Source organism: Nycticebus coucang, chromosome 7 (assembly GCF_027406575.1).
Source record: "Nycticebus coucang isolate mNycCou1 chromosome 7, mNycCou1.pri, whole genome shotgun sequence".
Lineage (NCBI taxonomy): Eukaryota > Metazoa > Chordata > Mammalia > Primates > Lorisidae > Nycticebus > Nycticebus coucang.
Window position 1 is genome coordinate 73,994,984 of NC_069786.1, and position 20,266 is coordinate 74,015,249.

At 34.7% G+C, this 20,266-nt stretch overlaps 1 protein-coding gene across 1 annotated transcript in view; it reads left to right on the forward strand.

The window, feature by feature from the left end:
• The window catches only part of AGPS (alkylglycerone phosphate synthase), a 145,347-nt gene that overhangs the window by 54,598 nt on the left and 70,483 nt on the right, over positions 1-20,266 (forward strand). The window contains exons 9-10 of the mRNA XM_053597450.1: positions 2,359-2,484; positions 6,551-6,659. Of these exons, the coding sequence (XP_053453425.1) occupies positions 2,359-2,484; positions 6,551-6,659 (235 nt within the window). The remainder of the gene's footprint in view (positions 1-2,358; positions 2,485-6,550; positions 6,660-20,266) is intronic.

Genomic DNA, 20,266 nt, shown 5'->3' on the forward strand with positions numbered 1-20,266 from the left:
TTAGACACAGAGTCTCACTTTGTTGCCTTTGGTGGAGTGCTGTGGCATCATAGCTCACAGCAACCTCAAACTCCTGGGCTCAAGTGATCTTTTTGCCTCAGGCTCCCCAGTAGCTGGGACTACAGGTCCCCTCCACAATACCTGCTATTTTTTTTGTTTGTTTGTTTGTTTGTTTTGTTTTTAGAGACAGGGTCTTGTTCTTGCTCAGGCTGGAACATTTATATTTTTTAAGTGTTGTATCTAAAGTTTAGCATATAGTCAGTGAATATTTGTTGTTTCAGTATTGAGTGGGGGCACAAGTGAGTAAGGTAAAGTTCCTGTTCCTACAGAGCTTCATGGCATGTGGTGAGTGGTTATTTTTATCCAGTGTAGCATGGAGCAGAGAGCTTATTTTATTAAAAAAGAATATTTGATTAAGTATATGAGCAAATCTGTGGAACTTTCTTTAGCACATATTTTTTTAGCAGCTAATGGCGTTAACAGAGACGCAGACTTTTAAAGGAGGAAGACGTTGAATGTATTAGATACCATTTATCAAGCACTTACTGTTTGTCAACAATTGTATTTTACTATTGTAAGTGCGCACGCATACTGTAGTATGGGTATTTTCTAGCTAGTTTCAAACCCAAGTTTTTAACTATTATGCTTGCTTCATTATTTAGTAGGAATTTAGTGAGATTTTTAACAAAGAAGTAGATTTAAAATGGGTGTGCTAAGTAGAGCTCCCTCAGCATAAGGAATTTTTTTTTTTTTGCAATTTTTTGCTGGGGATGGGTTTGAACCCACCACCTCTGGCATATGGGGCTGGCGCCCTACTCCGTTGAACCACAGGCACCGCCCAAGGAATATCTTTTCAAAAATATATATCTTTATTGCTTGGCACAATTACTGACACATACATAGTAGCTACTGGTAAGGGGAGAAAGTAATGAAAAAGCATCCCTATTAGAGAGACATGAGACATTAATAACGTATCTAGTATTGGATATGCTGATAGAAATAGTTTAAGTGTATACTTAATGATCTACTTTTGTGTAGGTAGTGTGTGGAGGTTTGTCATTTGAACGTGTGAAAATTCTTTGTTCAGTGCCTAGCACTTTGGAGTTCCATGAATGTCTCTTCTCTTAATTGCATAAAATTGAGTAGCAGTAGTGTTTTGAGAGAAAATAATAATACATATTATTTTGTTTGGGGGTGGAGTAAAGAAAGAAATACAATGTAAGCCTGATAATCTTCATTTTAACCTGTGTAACCAAGTACTTAAGCTACTTATTTGTGAGTGGTTATTAACCTCTTAAAATTAAATATATATATTGAATATTTAGTGGAAAAAACCCTTATGTAATAATTGATGTAATTGATATCTTTTCAAATTTTGTTTTTCTGGTAGCAGAATTGAAAAGATTTGCATTGCTAGTATGGATAACTAAATAAATTATATTTAACCTAAGAGACTTTCAAATTTTGGATCACAACTTTGACACATACTTAAACACACAGGTACAAATATAGCTGACACATTCTACTCTTCTGCATGGCTTACTTGAAAAATAGAACAGTTGCTAACCTGGATGATTATCAGAATGGTCAGCACAGATTGATGGGCTTGAGTGCAGTAGACAGTGAATATGCAGATGGTGTTGTCTGTATCATTTGACAGGAGGTGGCTGAGCCTTTAAAATGATTTCAGAGCAGTGGCTTTGGTGTTGTGCAGTAAAGGGCATCCATTCAACCTCAGGTGCTGTGCAGATGGCAAAGGCAAGCTAATCTAGAAAAATGAGAAACAAGCGACTATTTAGTGTACAGGAATGCATGATCTGCATCACAAGTAAATGATGGTATTACGTGTAGGAAACTTGGCCAGATGGCTGTACATTAAAACACATGACTCCTTGAGAGAATTAAGTACAGGCAATTTGCTTGGAATTTCTGCAGGCCTGCTGCATATTACATTAGGATAGGGAGCACAAGAGATTAAGTACTTAATTTATTGAAAGTGTTTGGGTGAATTTGGCAGTTATTTAAGGATAATCTGATCTCCACGAGTATTTAAATTGTCTCTTTGTAGAAAAAAAAGTGATGGGGGACAGCTTGCTTTAAAATAAAAGGATGTAAAGAGTAAGATTGTCTAGTGAACAACTACCTGGCTTTTGTCCTACATTTTTTAGTTTTGTCAAGTTTTCCAGTAGGCAAAAGGTTAAAATTTTTTTTAGGACTAGTACGTGAAAAGTATTTGCTTTGCTATAAAGGTTTAAATGAATTTAAATATCATTGACATATCGAAATTTTAAAATGGGAGGAGTGCTGTGTGAAATGGGACCATTTTGACTGGTAACGTGTTACATTTTTGTTTTACAGCTTAAAGAAAGTGGTTATTGTACAGGTCATGAACCAGATTCTCTGGAATTCAGCACTGTGGGAGGATGGGTATCTACTCGGGCATCAGGCATGAAGAAGAATATCTATGGCAATATTGAGGACCTGGTAAATTTTTCTAGTTATTTTATAATAGTATATAGAGATTATAATGAAGTTATTAAAAGACTTTAAAAATTAAGAATTGGATGGTAGATGTCATCATAAGTTTACTCCTTTAAAGGATTATGCAAATCACTATGAAAGTTTTGAGACAGACTGTGTTATGGTCTATTATTTCACTTGTAAGAAACACTGTCAACCACACCCTTTCTGATTCACCTGTGTAAGTTTCAATTTGCTTGGCTTATTGGTGTTGCTGGGAGGGTTTCATTTGTTTTTGTTGGTGCGGATTTTACATTTCTTGATTTTTGTGTAACTCAGAACTTTCATAATAACCTATACGTAATAATATTGTATATGTATAGTAGAAGTAATTAAAAGACACAACTGTGCTCGTTACTTAAGATGCCCCAGGTGACTACTATTTAAGCATAGTAGACATTTCATCTGACTTATAAAATAAAGTCAGCCCTCCATATCCACCGGTTCTGTGTCTGTGGATTCAACCATGACTCAAAATATTTGAATTAAAAACAACAATAATAAAGCATAATACAAAAAATATAGTATGACAACTACTTACATAGTGTTTACATTGTATTAGGTATTACAAGCAATCTAGAAAGGATTTAAAGTATATGGAAGGATATGTATAGGTTATATGCAAGTGCTACATAATTTTTTATAAAGGACTTGATATCCATGGATTTCAGTATCCTTGGGGGAGGTCTGAAGATTTTAGTCCATTTATTTACATGATCTCATCATTGCTGCTCTGTTGCCATGAAAGATTTTACCTATTTCTTAAAATATTTTTTTGATTTAAAACTGAAGAGCCTCATTGTTCTAATAATGGTATCACCTGCAGTGTTTTTGGTGCACACCATTTTGTTTTAGCTCGTGTGATCCCAGTTTGCTGGGAGTTAGCGTGATGAGATTTTAATATGGGGTCCTTAGGTAGGAATTAGGTATCATTTGTTCCATTTGTAGCTTTTCCAGTAATTAGCAATTTGACTTTCTGTAAATTGGTTCACCTTTCTAAATTTCAGTTTCCTCTTAAGTCATGATATTAGCTGCATAGAATTATAAGGAGTAAAGAACATAAAATGGTGTGTAGTGGGTGCTTCATAAATGCTATTTCTCTTATTTTCAATATTTTGATGATAGTTAAAGAACTTTAATTTATGAAACTATTAAACAGATGTTCCTAACATTATTCCCAGAGCTGCTTAGCTTTGCTTTTCAAATCTAAAGTTTCAAAATTTTAATCAATTTTCTTTGTTGATAAGAATATCAGATTAAAAAAAATTTTTTTTATTAAATAATAAACATAGATCATATATATATTAATGCATTTATGGGGTACATTGTGCTGATTTCATATAGAATTTGGAATGCTTACATCACACTGGTTAAAATATACTCATCTCATTCACTTAATTATTGTGTTAAAACATTTATACTCTATACTAATCTGACATGTACCCTTGCATTATGCACCATAGGTATGATCCCACCATTCACCCTCCCTCGATCTGAATATCAGATCTTTAATGAAATATATTGGTTCTTTATAGTTAACACCCAATGATTAAAAACTTTTGAATATACTATGAACACTTTAAAATTTTTACATTATCTTATTTATTTTTTTTTATTGAGGAAATTTAGAAGAACACATTTTCTTTTGCAATTAAAAATAACTAAATTCCATTTCAGGGTAGAAAATTTGATCCTTTTGCCATTGGATTATTAAGAACTTTGTCAGTGTTTGGCAAATGCCTTATAGACTGCTATATTCAGCCATGCTAAAGTGTATGATATAATAATTTTTAAAGACATTTAAGGGACACAAATCGTAAAGTATGCATCCTAATGTACTTATTTGCATTAATAATTAGCACATTTTATTTGTACATTTCTTTGCAGTATATAGTATCCTCTTAAACTGTCTTAATTACACTGTATTCATGAAAACTTTACCAAAGTTGATATTCTTTTAATCTATGTGGCTGCAGTGGAACTCATGAAAAAAGTAAATCAAGAATGTGTTAATGTATTTAATATAGTTCATAAAGTAGACTAAATAATGATACTCAGCCTTTTTCCCACTGTTTAACAAAAGCTAAAGGTAATTACTTAGTCTAAATTTTTAACATCTTAAAATTCAGAAATCTTGAGTTTTTTTGGTGTATAATGAGATTAACTTTTCATCCTAACTTCTAGTCCCTACTTGTTTTCATGGTTATTTTAAGGGAATTCTAACTATAGTCCAACTCAAATACTTCTTAATTTAGTGAATATGTCTTTAGTACAGATTTTTTATATACTTTGATTATAATTAAATTATTTAATGTGTAATAGCCTTTAATACATAATGTAAGCTTGATCCTTGAAATCAAAACTCAGAATAAAAGCTAATTAGGTTTGATTTCTACCGTATGTTATATCAAATTACTAAATATCTTTGCCTTTTTGTTAAAGGAATGGGAATTTGATAAAAGAAGAATTTCTCTCCTAGTTTTTTTTCTTCATAATATCCACTTTTTTCTCTAATTAAGAACCTGCTCTATTCAAACAGATATTTTACTGGACACCCACATACACTCTAATATTTTACAGTAACCTGTCACCTATAGTTACTGTTATTATTTTAAGCATTTCTTTTCAGATAAATAAAATAAAACTCATACCATGCTTACTAAGATAAGAATTAAAGTGCATAGTCAAGACTAAAAGCCAGGGCTAATATTAAATTTAATTTTTTTTTACGGACCTTTACATAGGTCATTTTTCCAACTTTATAATTTTCATTTATTATATCATTTTGTCATGTATGCAATGAAATGTCTATATTTTTGCTGGTTTTTATTTAACATATTTTGGCAAATGCATATACTGTAGTGCAAAGCAAATGCCCATGGATATTCATAATATTTCCTTCAGCCCAAGAGCATCCTTCAGGCCCCATCAAGCTAAATGCACCTTGACTCTCCCCATCTTTGAAAAAAACTTATTTGTTTTATATATTCAATTTTAAAAGATAAATTCAACGACTCCATATGACTGCTATATTAGCCATTCACCCAAGTTGTAGATAAGATCAGAAGCAGAAGTCTAAAGCTGAAGGAATGATCTGTATCATCACATTTTGTTCACGTTTTGAATTATTTTGAGAGTGCACTGAACAAATACCAATTGACATTCCCTCTAGCACTACGAGAACCTTTGTATTTTACTGAACCTTTGTATTTTTGTCTTTTAATTTTATATTTCTGTATTTTTGTATTAGTGAATATAAACTTGGTGATTTTTATTTCTTTTTTTGTGAATTGCTTATTGATGTCCTTTATTTCCTTCATGATAAATATACTTGTTATTTGTGAAGAATCCATTCAAAAGATAATTTTGGATTTTTACCTAACCATTACTGATTCAGATCCCAAGATCTATTTTTTAGAGTGATCCTCCTTCCCCAATATACTTAATTTCTCACTTGTGTGATGGATCGTATGTCACTCTCCTTCTCTTTCAGTTAGTCATTATTTCTGTTTCTTCATCCCAAATTTGACCTGATTGTAATTGATATTTAATTCTTTTCACTCTTTCCACTAAATGGGGTTGAAAGTGGAGAAAAGGCAAGAATAAATTTCTTCTTAATTCTGAGCATCTAGACCAGTGCCTGACATGAATAATAGTATTTTATAAATATTGTGAAATAAATGAACGAATGGACCTTTTAAGGTAAAATCATTGCTTATTTTTTAAGTCCTTTAGTTCCTTACCATATGGATTGCACTAGAATTGCTTTAAAAAATGTGTTTTCGTATTCTTAAGATGAAGAATATGCCTAAACCAATTTAAATCAAGAGGTGTGCAATCTTAGAATGTGTTTTCCCTCTTTTAAGGTTATATACAAATTTACCTTTGGCCTAAGAATTACTAAGAGCATCACAATTTATCACTTGATCTTATACTTAAAAACTAGTGTTTTATGTAAATATATGTGAATGTACATATACACATTTAATGACAGATGTCTAGATTTTACATCATGTATTGTATCAAACAGGTGGTTCATATAAAAATGGTAACACCTAGAGGTATAATAGAAAAAAGCTGTCAAGGACCTCGTATGTCAACAGGCCCTGATATCCATCACTTCATCATGGGATCTGAAGGTAAATATAACTGCATATTTATTATGAAAAAATACAGGTTAATGGACTCAGTTTTGTTAAAAACGTCAAATTGTGATATCAGATCTTTGAAAGACATTTTTGTATATTTAAGAAATGGTGATGTGAAAAGTTTTAATTTAGTACTTTTTATAGTTTTTATTGCGAGAACATCTGATTAAACTTCCTCTTACAGTAATTTTGCTTTTTTATATTTCTAGACAGCTTGATCTTTTTGTTTATATTTTTCTTTTGGAACTTCTAAAGAATTTTAGGAAAATTGGTTACCAAGTTTTAAAATGGTTTAACATTTTTTTTTTTTTTTTTTTTTAGGGTGAACATTACATTTCTTTTTTTTTTTTTTTTTTTTATTGTTGGGGATTCATTGGGTTTAACATTTTATAGTATAATATTCTTTAATCTTTCCAGAATTATCAGGGGAAAGGACCATTAAACATTATCATATTATCTTTCTATAATTATAAATTTTACAAAGTTAATTACTATTTGATTTTTAGAAGAAGTAGAATCTAAAATTCTCTTGATTCTTATATATTTTAAACCTCTGTTAGTCTATTTATTTTTCACTATGCAAGTAATGTCTTGCTTGGTTACTTAATCCAGGGTGGATTAGAATGTAGTTCATAATCTCATCCAAAACATTCAATTCCTGTATAGGTAGAAAAAAAATTAACTTTTTTCTTTATAATTTACAAATTAACAGTTATGTAAATATAGTGAATTGTATGGATAAGGTGATTATCATGCGCTTGTTTTTAAATTCTTAGAATGGGAGAGGGACATCCCTTAAATTCAGAGAAATAAGTTAAAACCAGAAAATATTTGTAGATTAGCAGAAGAACTCATTATAGGCAATCCCTGAGTTCTTAGGTTATTAAGTATGAAACGTTTGATTTCTTTACTACTTTGACAGTTGATATTTCTAACATTTCACTTTGACAGTTCTTGTTTTATTTTTATTGTGAAGGTACATCCTCATTCTTTTAAACACGTTTTGGCTTCAGAAAATTTCTAGAGCAATTTTTGTGAAACCATGGATATGTAAAAAATCTGTGTTATTTTCAAATATGAGTTTCATCATGGAACTAATGCAGCATAGACAGCTCAAAATATCAACAAAGTGTTTGGGAAGGATGTGCCTAATGAACTCACAATATGCTGATGGTTTGACAGATTTTGCTCTGGTTATTTTAATCTTGAAAATGAGCTATGGTGATGACCTTGAGACTAACGTGAATAATGGTGAACCGAAAGCTGTCACATCTCATTCCTGACACCTCTTGTCAGGGCCCAGGACTAGCCAGGTCTCCGGCTGGGTTAACTAGGTTCTGGAGGTGTACCGCTAAGTTACCTTGCTCAGGTACAGTTTCTCTTAGGTGCCTGAGGGCTATCTACTTTAGCTGGAAAGAGAAAGAGTGTCTTAGAGTAAAGCAGTCTTCTTAGAATAGATAGATCTTAGTCTTTAGTAGAGCTTGGTAATCTTCAGCAGAGAGACGCCGTGCTGGTGTTCTGCAGGCAGAAGAGGAGACAGAGTCAGAGTAAGCAGGTCCGTGATAGAATGCACATGCTCCGGACTGCCTGCTCCTCCAGCCTAATATACGGCTGATCTCGTGCCTCTCAACACCACAGGTGTAGAGACTGCCAATTCATCACTGCTCTCATCTCGTGAGCGCTCATGCTTGTTAGAACTAAATCCCTCTCCATGCCCTTTCCACCAAGGTGTTCCATTAGTGAGCTATACAGGTATTTCTTATAACTCTCACTCCTCCTAGCCATAGGCTATATGGTTGCTACAGAAAGCTGCAGTGGAAATGAATCCATCTGAATCTATTCATGAATTAGCAGCAAGGTTTGACATTACTATTCCAACAATACTGGACTATTTGAAATGAATTGGCAAAAGAGGATGGATAGATAGGTTCTACATGAATTACATGAACATCAGAAGAGAAAGTGTCTCAAAGCTTTCCTTTCTTTGCTGTCACAACATAAAGCTGAACATCTCGACACCATATTGTTACATGTAATGAAAATTGAACAGTCACAAGTGTTCAACACAATGACTAAATAAAGTGCCAAAATGCAGTCCAAAACTGAACATTCATCAAAAAAAGCTAATGGTTATCTGTTGGGTGGTCCAGCACTGGTATTATCCAGTACAATATCATGAAACCTGATTAGTCAATTACAGCAGATATCTACTGTAGCCGTCTGAATGGAATGAATGATGAGGATGCTTGTGATTAAGCAGCCGAGATTGGTCAATAGAGATAGGCCAATGCTCTTGCAAGACAATATTTGACCACATGTTGCCCAGACAGCACTGTTCAACTTCATAACTTGGACTTGGAAACTCTAATCACCAGACCTTACACCAACTGACTAGTTCTTTTGTCTACTTCTTGCAAGGAAAAATATTCAGTTCTTAATAAGTTGTGGAAAATGCCGTTAGTAATTTGATCACCATTCGCTCTCTAGGCTTTTTTGCTGCTGGCATAAACAAGCTACCATTAAGATGGTATCCATAGTTTAGGAGTATACTTTGTTTAATTGTACTGCTTCTTGTTTGGGATATAATAAGCTAGGCTTTTGATTTGAAATCGGATGTTTCATATTGAATGATCTAACAGTCCCTGAGTTACAAACATCCGCCTTAACTTATAACTCACATGCATAGAAGCCATTATAGCTAATAAATAAATTACCTATCTTGTTCATAACCTGGGGGACTGCCTATACTTAATTCACAAGGTGAATGCCTATACTCAATTCACATAACTTTTTGTCATCAGATGTCAAGTTGAATAACATAGGTATTCAAACTCTCTCTCTTTTTTTTTTTTTTGCAGTTTTTGGCCGGGGCTGGGTTTGAACTTGCCACCTCTGGCATATGGGGCTGGCTCCCTACTTCTTTGAGCCACAGGTGCTGTCCAAACTCATAGTTTTTAATTACACTACTGATGTATACTTAGTTGCAGTCAACTCTATAAACTGCTTTTTAAGTAACCATATCAAACTTGCTTTTCTCCCATCTCAATAGCCTTTTAAAAATTCTGGTTGCTAGGTATTTTGCTGGTACACTTACGGACACAAATAATAATAGACTGTTATACTATAGTATGATAAATTCTATGATTGAAGTAAATGCAAGAGAAATATATACAAGGTCAGGCTGAAAACTTCCCCAGAAAAGCTATACCTAAAGTGGTCTTTGAAAGTTGGTAGGATTAAATAAAATTCCAGGTCAAGTTGGGGAAAGGAGGAGGAGAGGGAGTTGCCTTGCTAAATGAATAGTATGTGGGGTTGGGGTCACTTATAAGTGAAAAAGAGCCATGTTTGCCTCATCATTAAGCTGCCTGTTTTTCAATATGAGTGGAGCACAGGGTTACATTATGGCTTGGAACTAGCAATAGGTCTGGGGCAGAATGGTGAGGGGAATAGGGTGGCTGGAGAGATAATTTGGTTTTTTCATGCCTTTTAAAATCATTTGAACTTTTATCTAGAAGACTGGCCTACCTCCTTCAATAGGCAATTTTTACAGGAATTTAAGGAAAGCAAACCCATTATAATAAAGTAAGCAAAGAAATGTAAGAATTATGGCTTATTAAAAACTTATCAGGCTAAATTGCTGTAGTTAAATGGGATTTTGTTATAAATATGCGTACAACATAGCATACTGATTTAAATGCATGATTTTTGAAGTATTTCAGATCTGGATTTCAGTCCTTGTTCTACTCCTTACCATTATAGTTCTGTGACTTTGTAATTCTCAATGCCTAATGTCCTTAGCTATATAGTGGGAATAATAAAAGCATGTTCATAAGCTTGTTGCAAGGATTAAATGAGATTATGCTAAGTAATTTATAAGGATGTAGTAAGTACTCACTTTATTACTATGGATCTAATCTTTTGTAATCCCAGCACCTTGAGATGCCATAATAAGAGAATTGCTTGAGTCCAACTCTGGGTAACATGATGATACCCCAACTCTACAAAAAATAAGAAAAATTAACCAGAATTAGTCCTATTTCATTCTTTTTGATATTATAAATGGAATTGTTTTCTTAATTTTCTTTTTGATTATTCATTGCAAGTATATACAAATACAGTTAATGTATTCTGCAACCTTACTAAACTAACTTTTCAAGTACTATTAGTTTGTTAGTGGATTCATTAGCATTTTCTACATGCAAAATCATATCATCTGCAGATTGTTTTATTTATTTTCCAGTCTAGATACCTTTTATTATTATTATTATTATTATTATTTCGCCTAGGCTAGAACCTTCAGTATAATGCTGAATAGAAGTGATAAGAGCACAAATCTTTATCTTGTTTTTGATCTTAGGGGGAAGCATTCAGTCTTTCTCCTTTAATTATATTAAATGGGGCTTTGTTTTTATAGATAGTTTCTTTAGTTTGAGGAATTTCCCTTCTATTTCTTATGTGTTGAGTGTCTAGATTATATTGGATGTTGGATTTGTCAAATGCTTTTTTTCCATCTATTGAGTTGTCCATGTCGTTATTTTTTATTCTGCTAATATGTTGTATTACATTTAATTGATTTTGGTTGCTAAAATTCCCTTTCATTCCTGGGATAAACTTTGCTTGCTTATGGTGTCTAATTGATACTGGAATTTCATCTTCAGTGGGTTCTTGGTCTCGGTGATTTGAAGAACCACAGATCAGTGGTAAGACAGGATTTATTTACAGAAAAGACAAGACTACAAAAACACTAAAGCTCCTGGCAGCGAGAACGGGGTGGAGGTGTGGGTGGGGGAAGGTAAGAAGGGGGAGCGGGGAGCTCTCTCTGTCTCTCCCCGGGCTCAGGGGTCCTCAAACTTTTTAAAGAGGGGGCCAGTTCACTGTTCTTCAGACCATTGGAGGGACAGACTATAGTTTAAAAAAGAATAACTATGAACAGATTCCTATGCACACTGCACATGTCTTATTTTGAAGTAAAAAAACAAAATGGGAACAAATACAATCACACTGCCTCATGTGGCCCAGTGGGCCGCAGTTTGAGGACCCCTGGATTTAGCCGGAACTCAATTGTTCCCCCCCAACTCAACTCAGTTGTTAACATTTAGCCTCATGGGGCACCCTGAACTCTTGTTGTGCAGAGCATGGGTCCTCTCATGTTACATTTAGCCAGAATTCTGTTAATGAATGGCTACAATCCCTTTCATTCAGGCCTGGAAAACTTACATGAAATTGACCAGGCCTAGGAAATGGGGAGTGTTTCCTGTTCAGCCACAAGTGCCAGGAGAGTCTTGCCCCTTGGGCTACTGGAGCCTCCTACAGGACCCCCTGCCTACCCCCCCAGCTGTGGCCGCAGTTTGAGCTGGCTGGCGTGTCACCTATTCTGTATCATTATTATTATTATATATTGCTAGATTTGGTTTAATAGTATTTTGTTTAGGATTTTTGCATCCATATTCATAAGAGATATTGATCTGTCATTTTCTTGTGACCTCTTTTATGGTATTGAGGTAATATAACACCTTACAGAATGGGTTGGGAAATGTTTCTTTTCATTTGAAAGAGTTTGTGAAGAATGGATATTCTTTAAGTGTCTGGTAGGATTTAGCAGTGAAATAATTTGGGCTTGGGCTTTTCTTTCTCAGTAATTTTTGGATTACTGATTACTAATTTGAATTAGTAATTGAGAGTGTCTTCTTGACTTAGTTTCAATAATTTATGTCTTTATAGGAATTTGTCTAATTTATTGAAGTTGTATAATTTATTACCATACACTTATTCATTCCTTTATAATTCTTTTCATTTTTGTAAGATCAGTAGTAATATTCCCTATTTCATTTCTGATTCTAATAATTTGAGTGTTCTCTCTCCTTTTCTTGGTCACTTTGGCTAAAAGTTAGTTAATTTTCTTGATCTTCTCCGAAAACCACCTTTTGGTTTCATTGGTTTTTCTCCATTTTCCTATTCTGTATCTCATTAATTTCACCTCTGTCTGTTGATTCCTTCCTTCTGCTTACTTTATATTTAGTTTTTTTCCCCCCCAATAGCTGCTTTTTCGAGTAGCTTAAGGTAGAAAGTTAGATTATTTGAGTTGAGATTTTTTTTAAGTATTTACTGTTATAAATTTCTAGGCATTGCTTTAGCTGCATTTGGTAAATATTGGTGTAGTGTGTCTTCCTTTCCATCTTATCAAACTCTTGTTTCATTTCCGTATTGATTTTTTTTCATTGACCCGTTGATTATTTAGGAGTGTGTTTAATTTCCACATATTATGAGCTTCCCAAATTTATTTCTTACTGGTCTCTTATTTCACTCTGTGGTTGGAGAATGTATTTTGTATTATTTCAGTCTTAATAATTTGTTCCAGTTTGTTTTATGGTCTGGCTAGTATGGAGATTGCACTAGAAATAAATAAATAGTATGTTCTGCTGTTGTTCAGTGGACTAGTCTTTTGGGTCCAGTTGGTTTATAGTGTTGTACAAGTCTTTTCTTTCCTTGTTGATCTTAGGCTTAGTAGTTAGGTCTGTGATTGAAAGTGAGGTATTGATGTCTCCAACTACTATTGTTGAATTATCTATTTCTTCATTTCTTTATATTTTCGTGTCTATATTAGGTATATATTTATTTAATAATTGTTGTGTCTAATAGTTTATCAGTTTAAAATGTCCCTCCTTTTATCTAGTAATAGTTCTGCTTAAAGTCTGTTTTGTTTGATATTAGTATATAGTCAGTCTAGATTTCTTGTGGTTGCTGTTTAAATGACACGTTTTTCTGTCAGTCTAGTTGTATTTCTGAATTTAAATTGTGTTTCCTATAGACAGCATATAGTTGGATCTTTTTAAAAATCCATTCTCAGCTGAAATTGGACCCACACCTTTCACCATTGACAAAAATTGACTCTCGCTGGATAAAAGACTGAAATTTAAGACATGAAACAGTAAAAATTTCAGAAGAGAGTGTAGAGACAGTGCTTGACAAAATTGGCCTGGGAAAAGATTTTTATGAAGAAGATTCCCTTGGCAATTGTAGCAACACCAAAAATAAATAAATGGGACATGATAAAGCTAAAAGGGCTCTGCATAGCTAAGGGTACCACAGCTAAAGCAAACAGACATCCTTCAGAATGGGAGAAGGTATTTGCATGCTATAAATCTGACCAAGGGCTCATAACTAGAGAACTCAAATTAATTAACAAGAAAAGAATAATTGGGCGGTGCCTGTGGCTCAAGGAGTAGGGTGCTGGCCCCATATACCAGGGGTAGTGGGCTCAAGCCTGGTCCTGGCCAAAAACTGCAAAAAAAAAGAATAAATAATCTCATTTATAAGTCGGCAAGAGACTTGAACAGAAACTTCTCTGAAGATTACAGATGAATGAGCAAGACACTCATGAAAAAATGCTCATCATCCCTAACCATAAGAGAAATGCAAATCAAAACGACTCTTGAGATATCACCTAACCGCAGTGAGATTAGCCTATACCACAAATCCCGAATCTGCAGATGCTAGTGTGGATGTGGAGAGAAGGGAACACTTTTGGACTGCTGGTGGGATTGCGAACTAACACAACCTCTATGGAAAGAAGTATGGAGAATTCTCAAAGAAAAGTCGACCTTCCATTTGATCCTGCAATCCCATTATTAGGTATCTACCCAGAAGAACAAAAATCATTTTACCACAAGGACATTTGCACCAGACTGTTTATTGCAGCTCACTTCATTGCTTATGTTCATTGCCAAGATGTGGAAGCAACTCAAGTACCCATCAACCCGTGAATGGATTAACAAACTATGGTATATGTATACCATGGAGTACCTATATTCAGCCATAAGAAAAGGTGGAGACTTCACACCATTTATTTTGACCTGGATGGAGTTGAAACTCATTCTTAGTAAAGTATCTTAACAATGAGAAAAAAGTATCCAATGTACACAATACTAATATTAAACCAAATACACAAACCACACGCATGCGAGTGCACACACACACATATGTGCACGAACACAAAAGAAAAACATCCAAGTATAGTCTAGCAAGGGCGAGGGGAGAGGAGGGAGGATGATTGGCAGGATCTCGCCTAATGTGCACAACATGAGGGTGTTCAGCATGTCCCCTGGGTGAAGAAGGGCTCAACTAGAACTTGAACTTTACCTTAGAATTGAAAACAATGTAACCTCAACATTTCTACCCTCATATTAATCTGAAATTAAAAATAAGTAAATGAAAGAAAAAATACAAGAAAAATATGTCATTGAAAAAAAGTTCAGTCTCAGTTATTGTCTTTTCATTTGATTGTTTACTCCATTCACATTTAATGTTACTGTTCCTGTGGTTGGAATTATATCTGCCACCCTTACCTCCCCTTCTCCAACTTCTCACTAAGTTGCCCTTGGTAGAGTGCTGTGGTATCACAGCTCACAGCAACCTCAAACTCTTGGGCTTAAGTGATTCTCTTGCATCAGCCTCCCAAGAAACTGGAACTACAGGCACCCACAACAGTGCCTGGCTATTTTTTTTTGTTGTTGTAGTTGTCGTTGTTTAGCAGTACCTGGCCAGATTTGAACCCTCCAGCCCTGGTGTTTGTGGCTGGCACCCTACCCACTGGTCTACGGGTGGGCGCTGAGCCTACGTAATACTTTGTAACATAGCATTTTAACTTCCTTAATGATCTTTTCAGTATATCTTTTTCAGGGTCTTTCAGTGATTGTTCTAGGGCTTAACATATACATCTTAACCTAATTAAAGTCAGCTTCAGATTTATACTGATTTATTAAATAATTCCTGTGAGATACAGAAATGTTACTCTTCTATAGTTCTGTTCCTTTTTCTTCTTTTTATGTGGTATGATTATACACATTACCTCTGTGAATGATACAAACCCAATAATCTGAGGCTACAATTATCACTTTATGTAATTGTATGGACTTCTTCTTTTTTTTTGACAGAGTCTTGCTCTATCTCCTAGGCTCACAGCAACCTTAAACTCCTGGGCTCAAGTGATTATCCTGCCTCAGCCCCCTGAGTAGCTGAGACTACAGGCGAGCACCACCAAGCTAATTTTTTCTAATTTTAGTAGGCTCTGGTGTCGTTCTTGCTCAGAGTGTTCTTGAACTATTGAACTCAAGAGTTACTCTTGCTTTAGCCTCTCAGTGCTAGGATTACAGGTGTGAGCTACTGTGCCTGGCTAATTGCATGACTTTTAAAGAAACTAAGAAAAGAAAAGAGAGCAGCAAGCAAGTATTTTTAAATTTGGGATGAGCATCCTAAATTTGGAAATCTGAAATACTCCCATATTAAAAACTTTTTTGAGTACTGACAAGATGCTCAAAGGATATGCTGATTGGAGCATTTCAGATTTTGGATATTTTGATTTGGGATGCTGAATCAGTAAATACACATATAACAAATTTGAAAAAATTTGAAATCTGAAACCTTTAGTCCCAAGCATTTCAGAAAAGGTTATTCAGCCTGTCTAGACTTGGTACGATTAATTGGTATGCGTAATTTCCTGCATTTCTGTGAGGCACCATTCATTTTTCTTTCTGTTCTTCATATTGCACAATCTCTATCAATCTATCTTCAAGTTTGTTGTTCTTCTGCCAGATCACATCTGTCATTGAGCCCCTCTAGTGAATTTTTGATTTCAGTTACTCTGCCTTTCAACTCCAGAATTTCCATATGGTTCTTTTTAATACTTTCTCTCTATTAATATTTTTTTTTTCACAGAACCTTAATGTATATTTTTTATTAATGCAATCACAGGGTACAAACTGCTGGTTTTATATACAATTTGAAATATTTTTCATCAAACTGGTTAACATAGCCTTCACAGCATTTTCTTAGTTATTTTATTGTTAAATCATAGCTGTGTACATTAGTGCAATCAAGGGGTACAATGTGCTGGTTTCATATACAATCTGAAATATTCTCATCAAACTGTTAAACGTAGCCTTCATGGCATTTTCTTAGTTATTGTATCTATTAATATTTTTTAAATGACATGCATCTGTCCCACCATTTGAAACTGGGAGCAAGAAGTAAGCCCTACCTCCCAGCTCCACTTGCCTGAAACAGCCTTGGGAAAAAGTAGCTGGAGACTGAGTGTTATATCAAATAGGATCAGAAATTTTTTGAAACTAAGAAAGTCTTCAGGAATATATCCAAAAGAAAGGAAAACATGTCCATATAAAAACCTGCTCATGTATATTCATAATTCATAGCAGCAGCATTTATAGTAGCTATGAAGTAGAAGGCCAAATGCCCAACTGATGAACAGATGAACAAAATGAGTTATACTGTATAATGGCTCAATATTTAGCAATTAAAGTGGAATGAAATGTTAATACAAACTGTAACATGGATGAACCTTGGAAACATTATGGTAAGTAAAATAGGCCATTAATATTGAATGTCCAGAATAGGCAAATCTGTATAGACAGAACGTAGATTTGTGGTTACCTAGGGCTAAGTAGGATGTGTGGGGTTGGAAGTGGAGAGTGACTGTTTAGATTATGGGTTTCTTTTGGGGAGTGATAAAAATGTTTTAAACTTAGATTGTAATTATGGTTACACATATATGTAAACAATGCTAAAAACCATTGTATTTTCCACTTTAAATGGGTGAATTTTATTGTCTGTAAATGTATTTTAGTAAAAATGCTAAAAGGGAAAGTTTAGACACTTCTGTCATCTTTTAAATTTTACAAGATGCATCATTTTTTGGGGGGTGGAGACAGTCTCAAGCTGTCACCCTGGGTAGAGTGCTGTGGCGTCATAGCTCATGGCGACCTTCAACTCAGGCTCAAGTGATACTCTTGCCTCAGTTTTTCTATTTTTAGTAGAGACAGGGTCTTGCTTTTGCTCAGGCTGGTCTCAAACTCAAGCAATCCACCCACCTTGGTCTCCCAGAGTGCCAGGATAACAGGTGTGAGACACCGCACCTGGCCTACACATCTGTTTATATTAACATATTTATTAGGCAAACTTGAAGGGCTTTTGTGATCATACAAGTCATAAGAGGGTCCTGTTTTGTAATCTCAGTGGGAAATCATATGTATGTGTGATCTAATATAACTTTTCATGGACTCAAAGAAGTTTTTAATACTGTATTGTTTATTGAAAAGTTGTTTTAAGTGTATTATAAACTTATTGGGAGTTTTAAATTTTGTGATACCTTTTATTTCTTGTGTTGCAGTTCTCCGATTTCAAAGATTTCCCTTTTTACTCTTTTTAAAAATAACTTAGCAAGTTTACTAATAGTGTCATTAATTTCTACCATTTGCACATCAGAAACCACTGAGGTGAAAAGCTTGGTTCTGTGAATATAATCATTTTTAATCATGTCTTTTCAAGTATTTTGGCATAGATATTTAGGACATACGGTTGTATTTAACTTTATGCTTTTCCTCTTTCTTTTTTTTTTTTAAATTTTTTTTTTTTTTATTGTTGGGGATTCATTGAGGGTACAATAAGCCAGGTTACACTGATTGCAATTGTTAGGTAAAGTCCCTCTTGCAATCATGTCTTGCCCCCATAAAGTGTGACACACACCAAGGCCCCAGTCCCATCCCTCCTTCCCTCTTTCTGTTCCCCCCCCCATAACCATAATTGTCATTAATTGTCCTCATATCAAAATTGAGTACATAGGATTCATGCTTCTCCATTCTTGTGATGCTTTACTAAGAATAATGTCTTCCACTCCCATCCAGCTTAATACGAAGGATGTAAAGTCTCCATTTTTTTAAATGGCTGAGTAGTATTCCATGGTATACATATACCACAGCTTGTTAATCCATTCCTGGGTTGGTGGGCATGTAGGCAGTTTCCACATTTTGGCGATTGTAAATTGAGCTGCAATAAACAGTCTAGTACAAGTGTCCTTGTGATAAAAGGATTTTTTTCCTTCTGGGTAGATGCCCAGTAATGGGATTGCAGGATCAAATGGGAGGTCTAGCTTGAGTGCTTTGAGGTTTCTCCATACTTCCTTCCAGAAAGGTTGTACTAGTTTGCAGTCCCACCAGCAGTGTAAAAGTGTTCCCTTCTCTCCACATCCACGCCAGCATCTGCAGTTTTGAGATTTTGTGATGAGGGCCATTCTCACTGGGGTTAGATGATATCTCAGGGTTGTTTTGATTTGCATTTCTCTAATATATAGAGATGATGAACATTTTTTCATGTGTTTGTTAGCCATTTGTCTATCGTCTTTAGAGAAAGTTCTATTCATGTCTCTTGCCCATTGATATATGGGATTGTTGGCTTTTTTCATGTGGATTAATTTGAGTTCTCTATAGATCCTAGTTATCAAGCTTTTGTCTGATTGAAAATATGCAAATATCCTTTCCTATTCTGTAGGTTGTCTCTTTGCTTTGGTTATTGTCTCCTTAGCTGTACAGAAGCTTTTCAGTTTAATGAAGTCCCATTTGTTTATTTTTGTTGTTGTTGCAATTGCCATGGCAATCTTCTTCATGAAGTCTTTCCCCAGGCCAATATCTTCCAGTGTTTTTCCTATGCTTTCTTGGAGGATTTTTATTGTTTCATGCCTTAAATTTAAGTCCTTTATCCATCTTGAATCAATTTTTGTGAGTGGAGAAAGGTGTGGGTCCAGTTTCAGTCTTTTACATGTAGACATCCAGTTCTCCCAACACCATTTATTGAATAGGGAGTCTTTCCCCCAAGGTATGTTCTTGTTTGGTTTATCAAAGATTAGATGGTTGTAAGATGTTAGTTTCATTTCTTGGTTTTCAATTCGATTCCAAGTATCTATGTCTCTGTTTTTGTGCCAGTACCATGCTGTCTTGAGCACTATGGCTTTGTAGTACAGACTAAAAGCTGGTATGCTGATGCCCCCAGCTTTATTTTTGTTACAGAGAACTGCCTCAGCTATACAGGTTTTTTTCCGGTCCTATACAAAACGCAGAATCATTTTTTCCAAATCTTGAAAGTACGATGTTGGTATTTTGATAGGAATGGCATTGAATAGGTAGATTGCTTTGGGAAGTATAGACATTTTAACAATGTTGATTCTTCCCATCCATGGTATGTTCTTCCATTTGTTAATATCCTCTGCTATTTCCTTTCTGAGGATTTCATAGTTTTCTTTATAGAGGTCCTTCACCTCCTTCGTTAGGTATATTCCTAGGTATTTCATTTTCTTTGAAACTATGGTGAAGGGAGTTCTGTCCTTAATTAGCTTCTCATCTTGACTGTTATTGATGTACACAAAGGCTACTGACTTGTGGACATTGATTTTATATCCTGAAACATTACTGTATTTTTTGATGACTTCTAGGAGTCTTGTGGTTGAGTCTTTGGGGTTCTCTAAGTATAAGATCATGTCGTCAGCAAAGAGGGAGAGTTTGACCTCCTCTGCTCCCATTTGGATTCCCTTTATTTCCTTGTCTTGCCTAATTGTATTGGCTAGAACTTCCAGCACTATGTTGAATAGTAAAGGTGACAGAGGACAACCTTGTCTGGTTCCAGTTCTAAGAGGAAAAGCTTTGAGTTTTACTCCATTCAGTAAAATATTGGCTGTGGGTTTGTCATAGATAGCTTCAATCAGTTTTAGAAATGTGCCACCTATGCGTATACTCTTCAGTATTGTAATTAGAAAA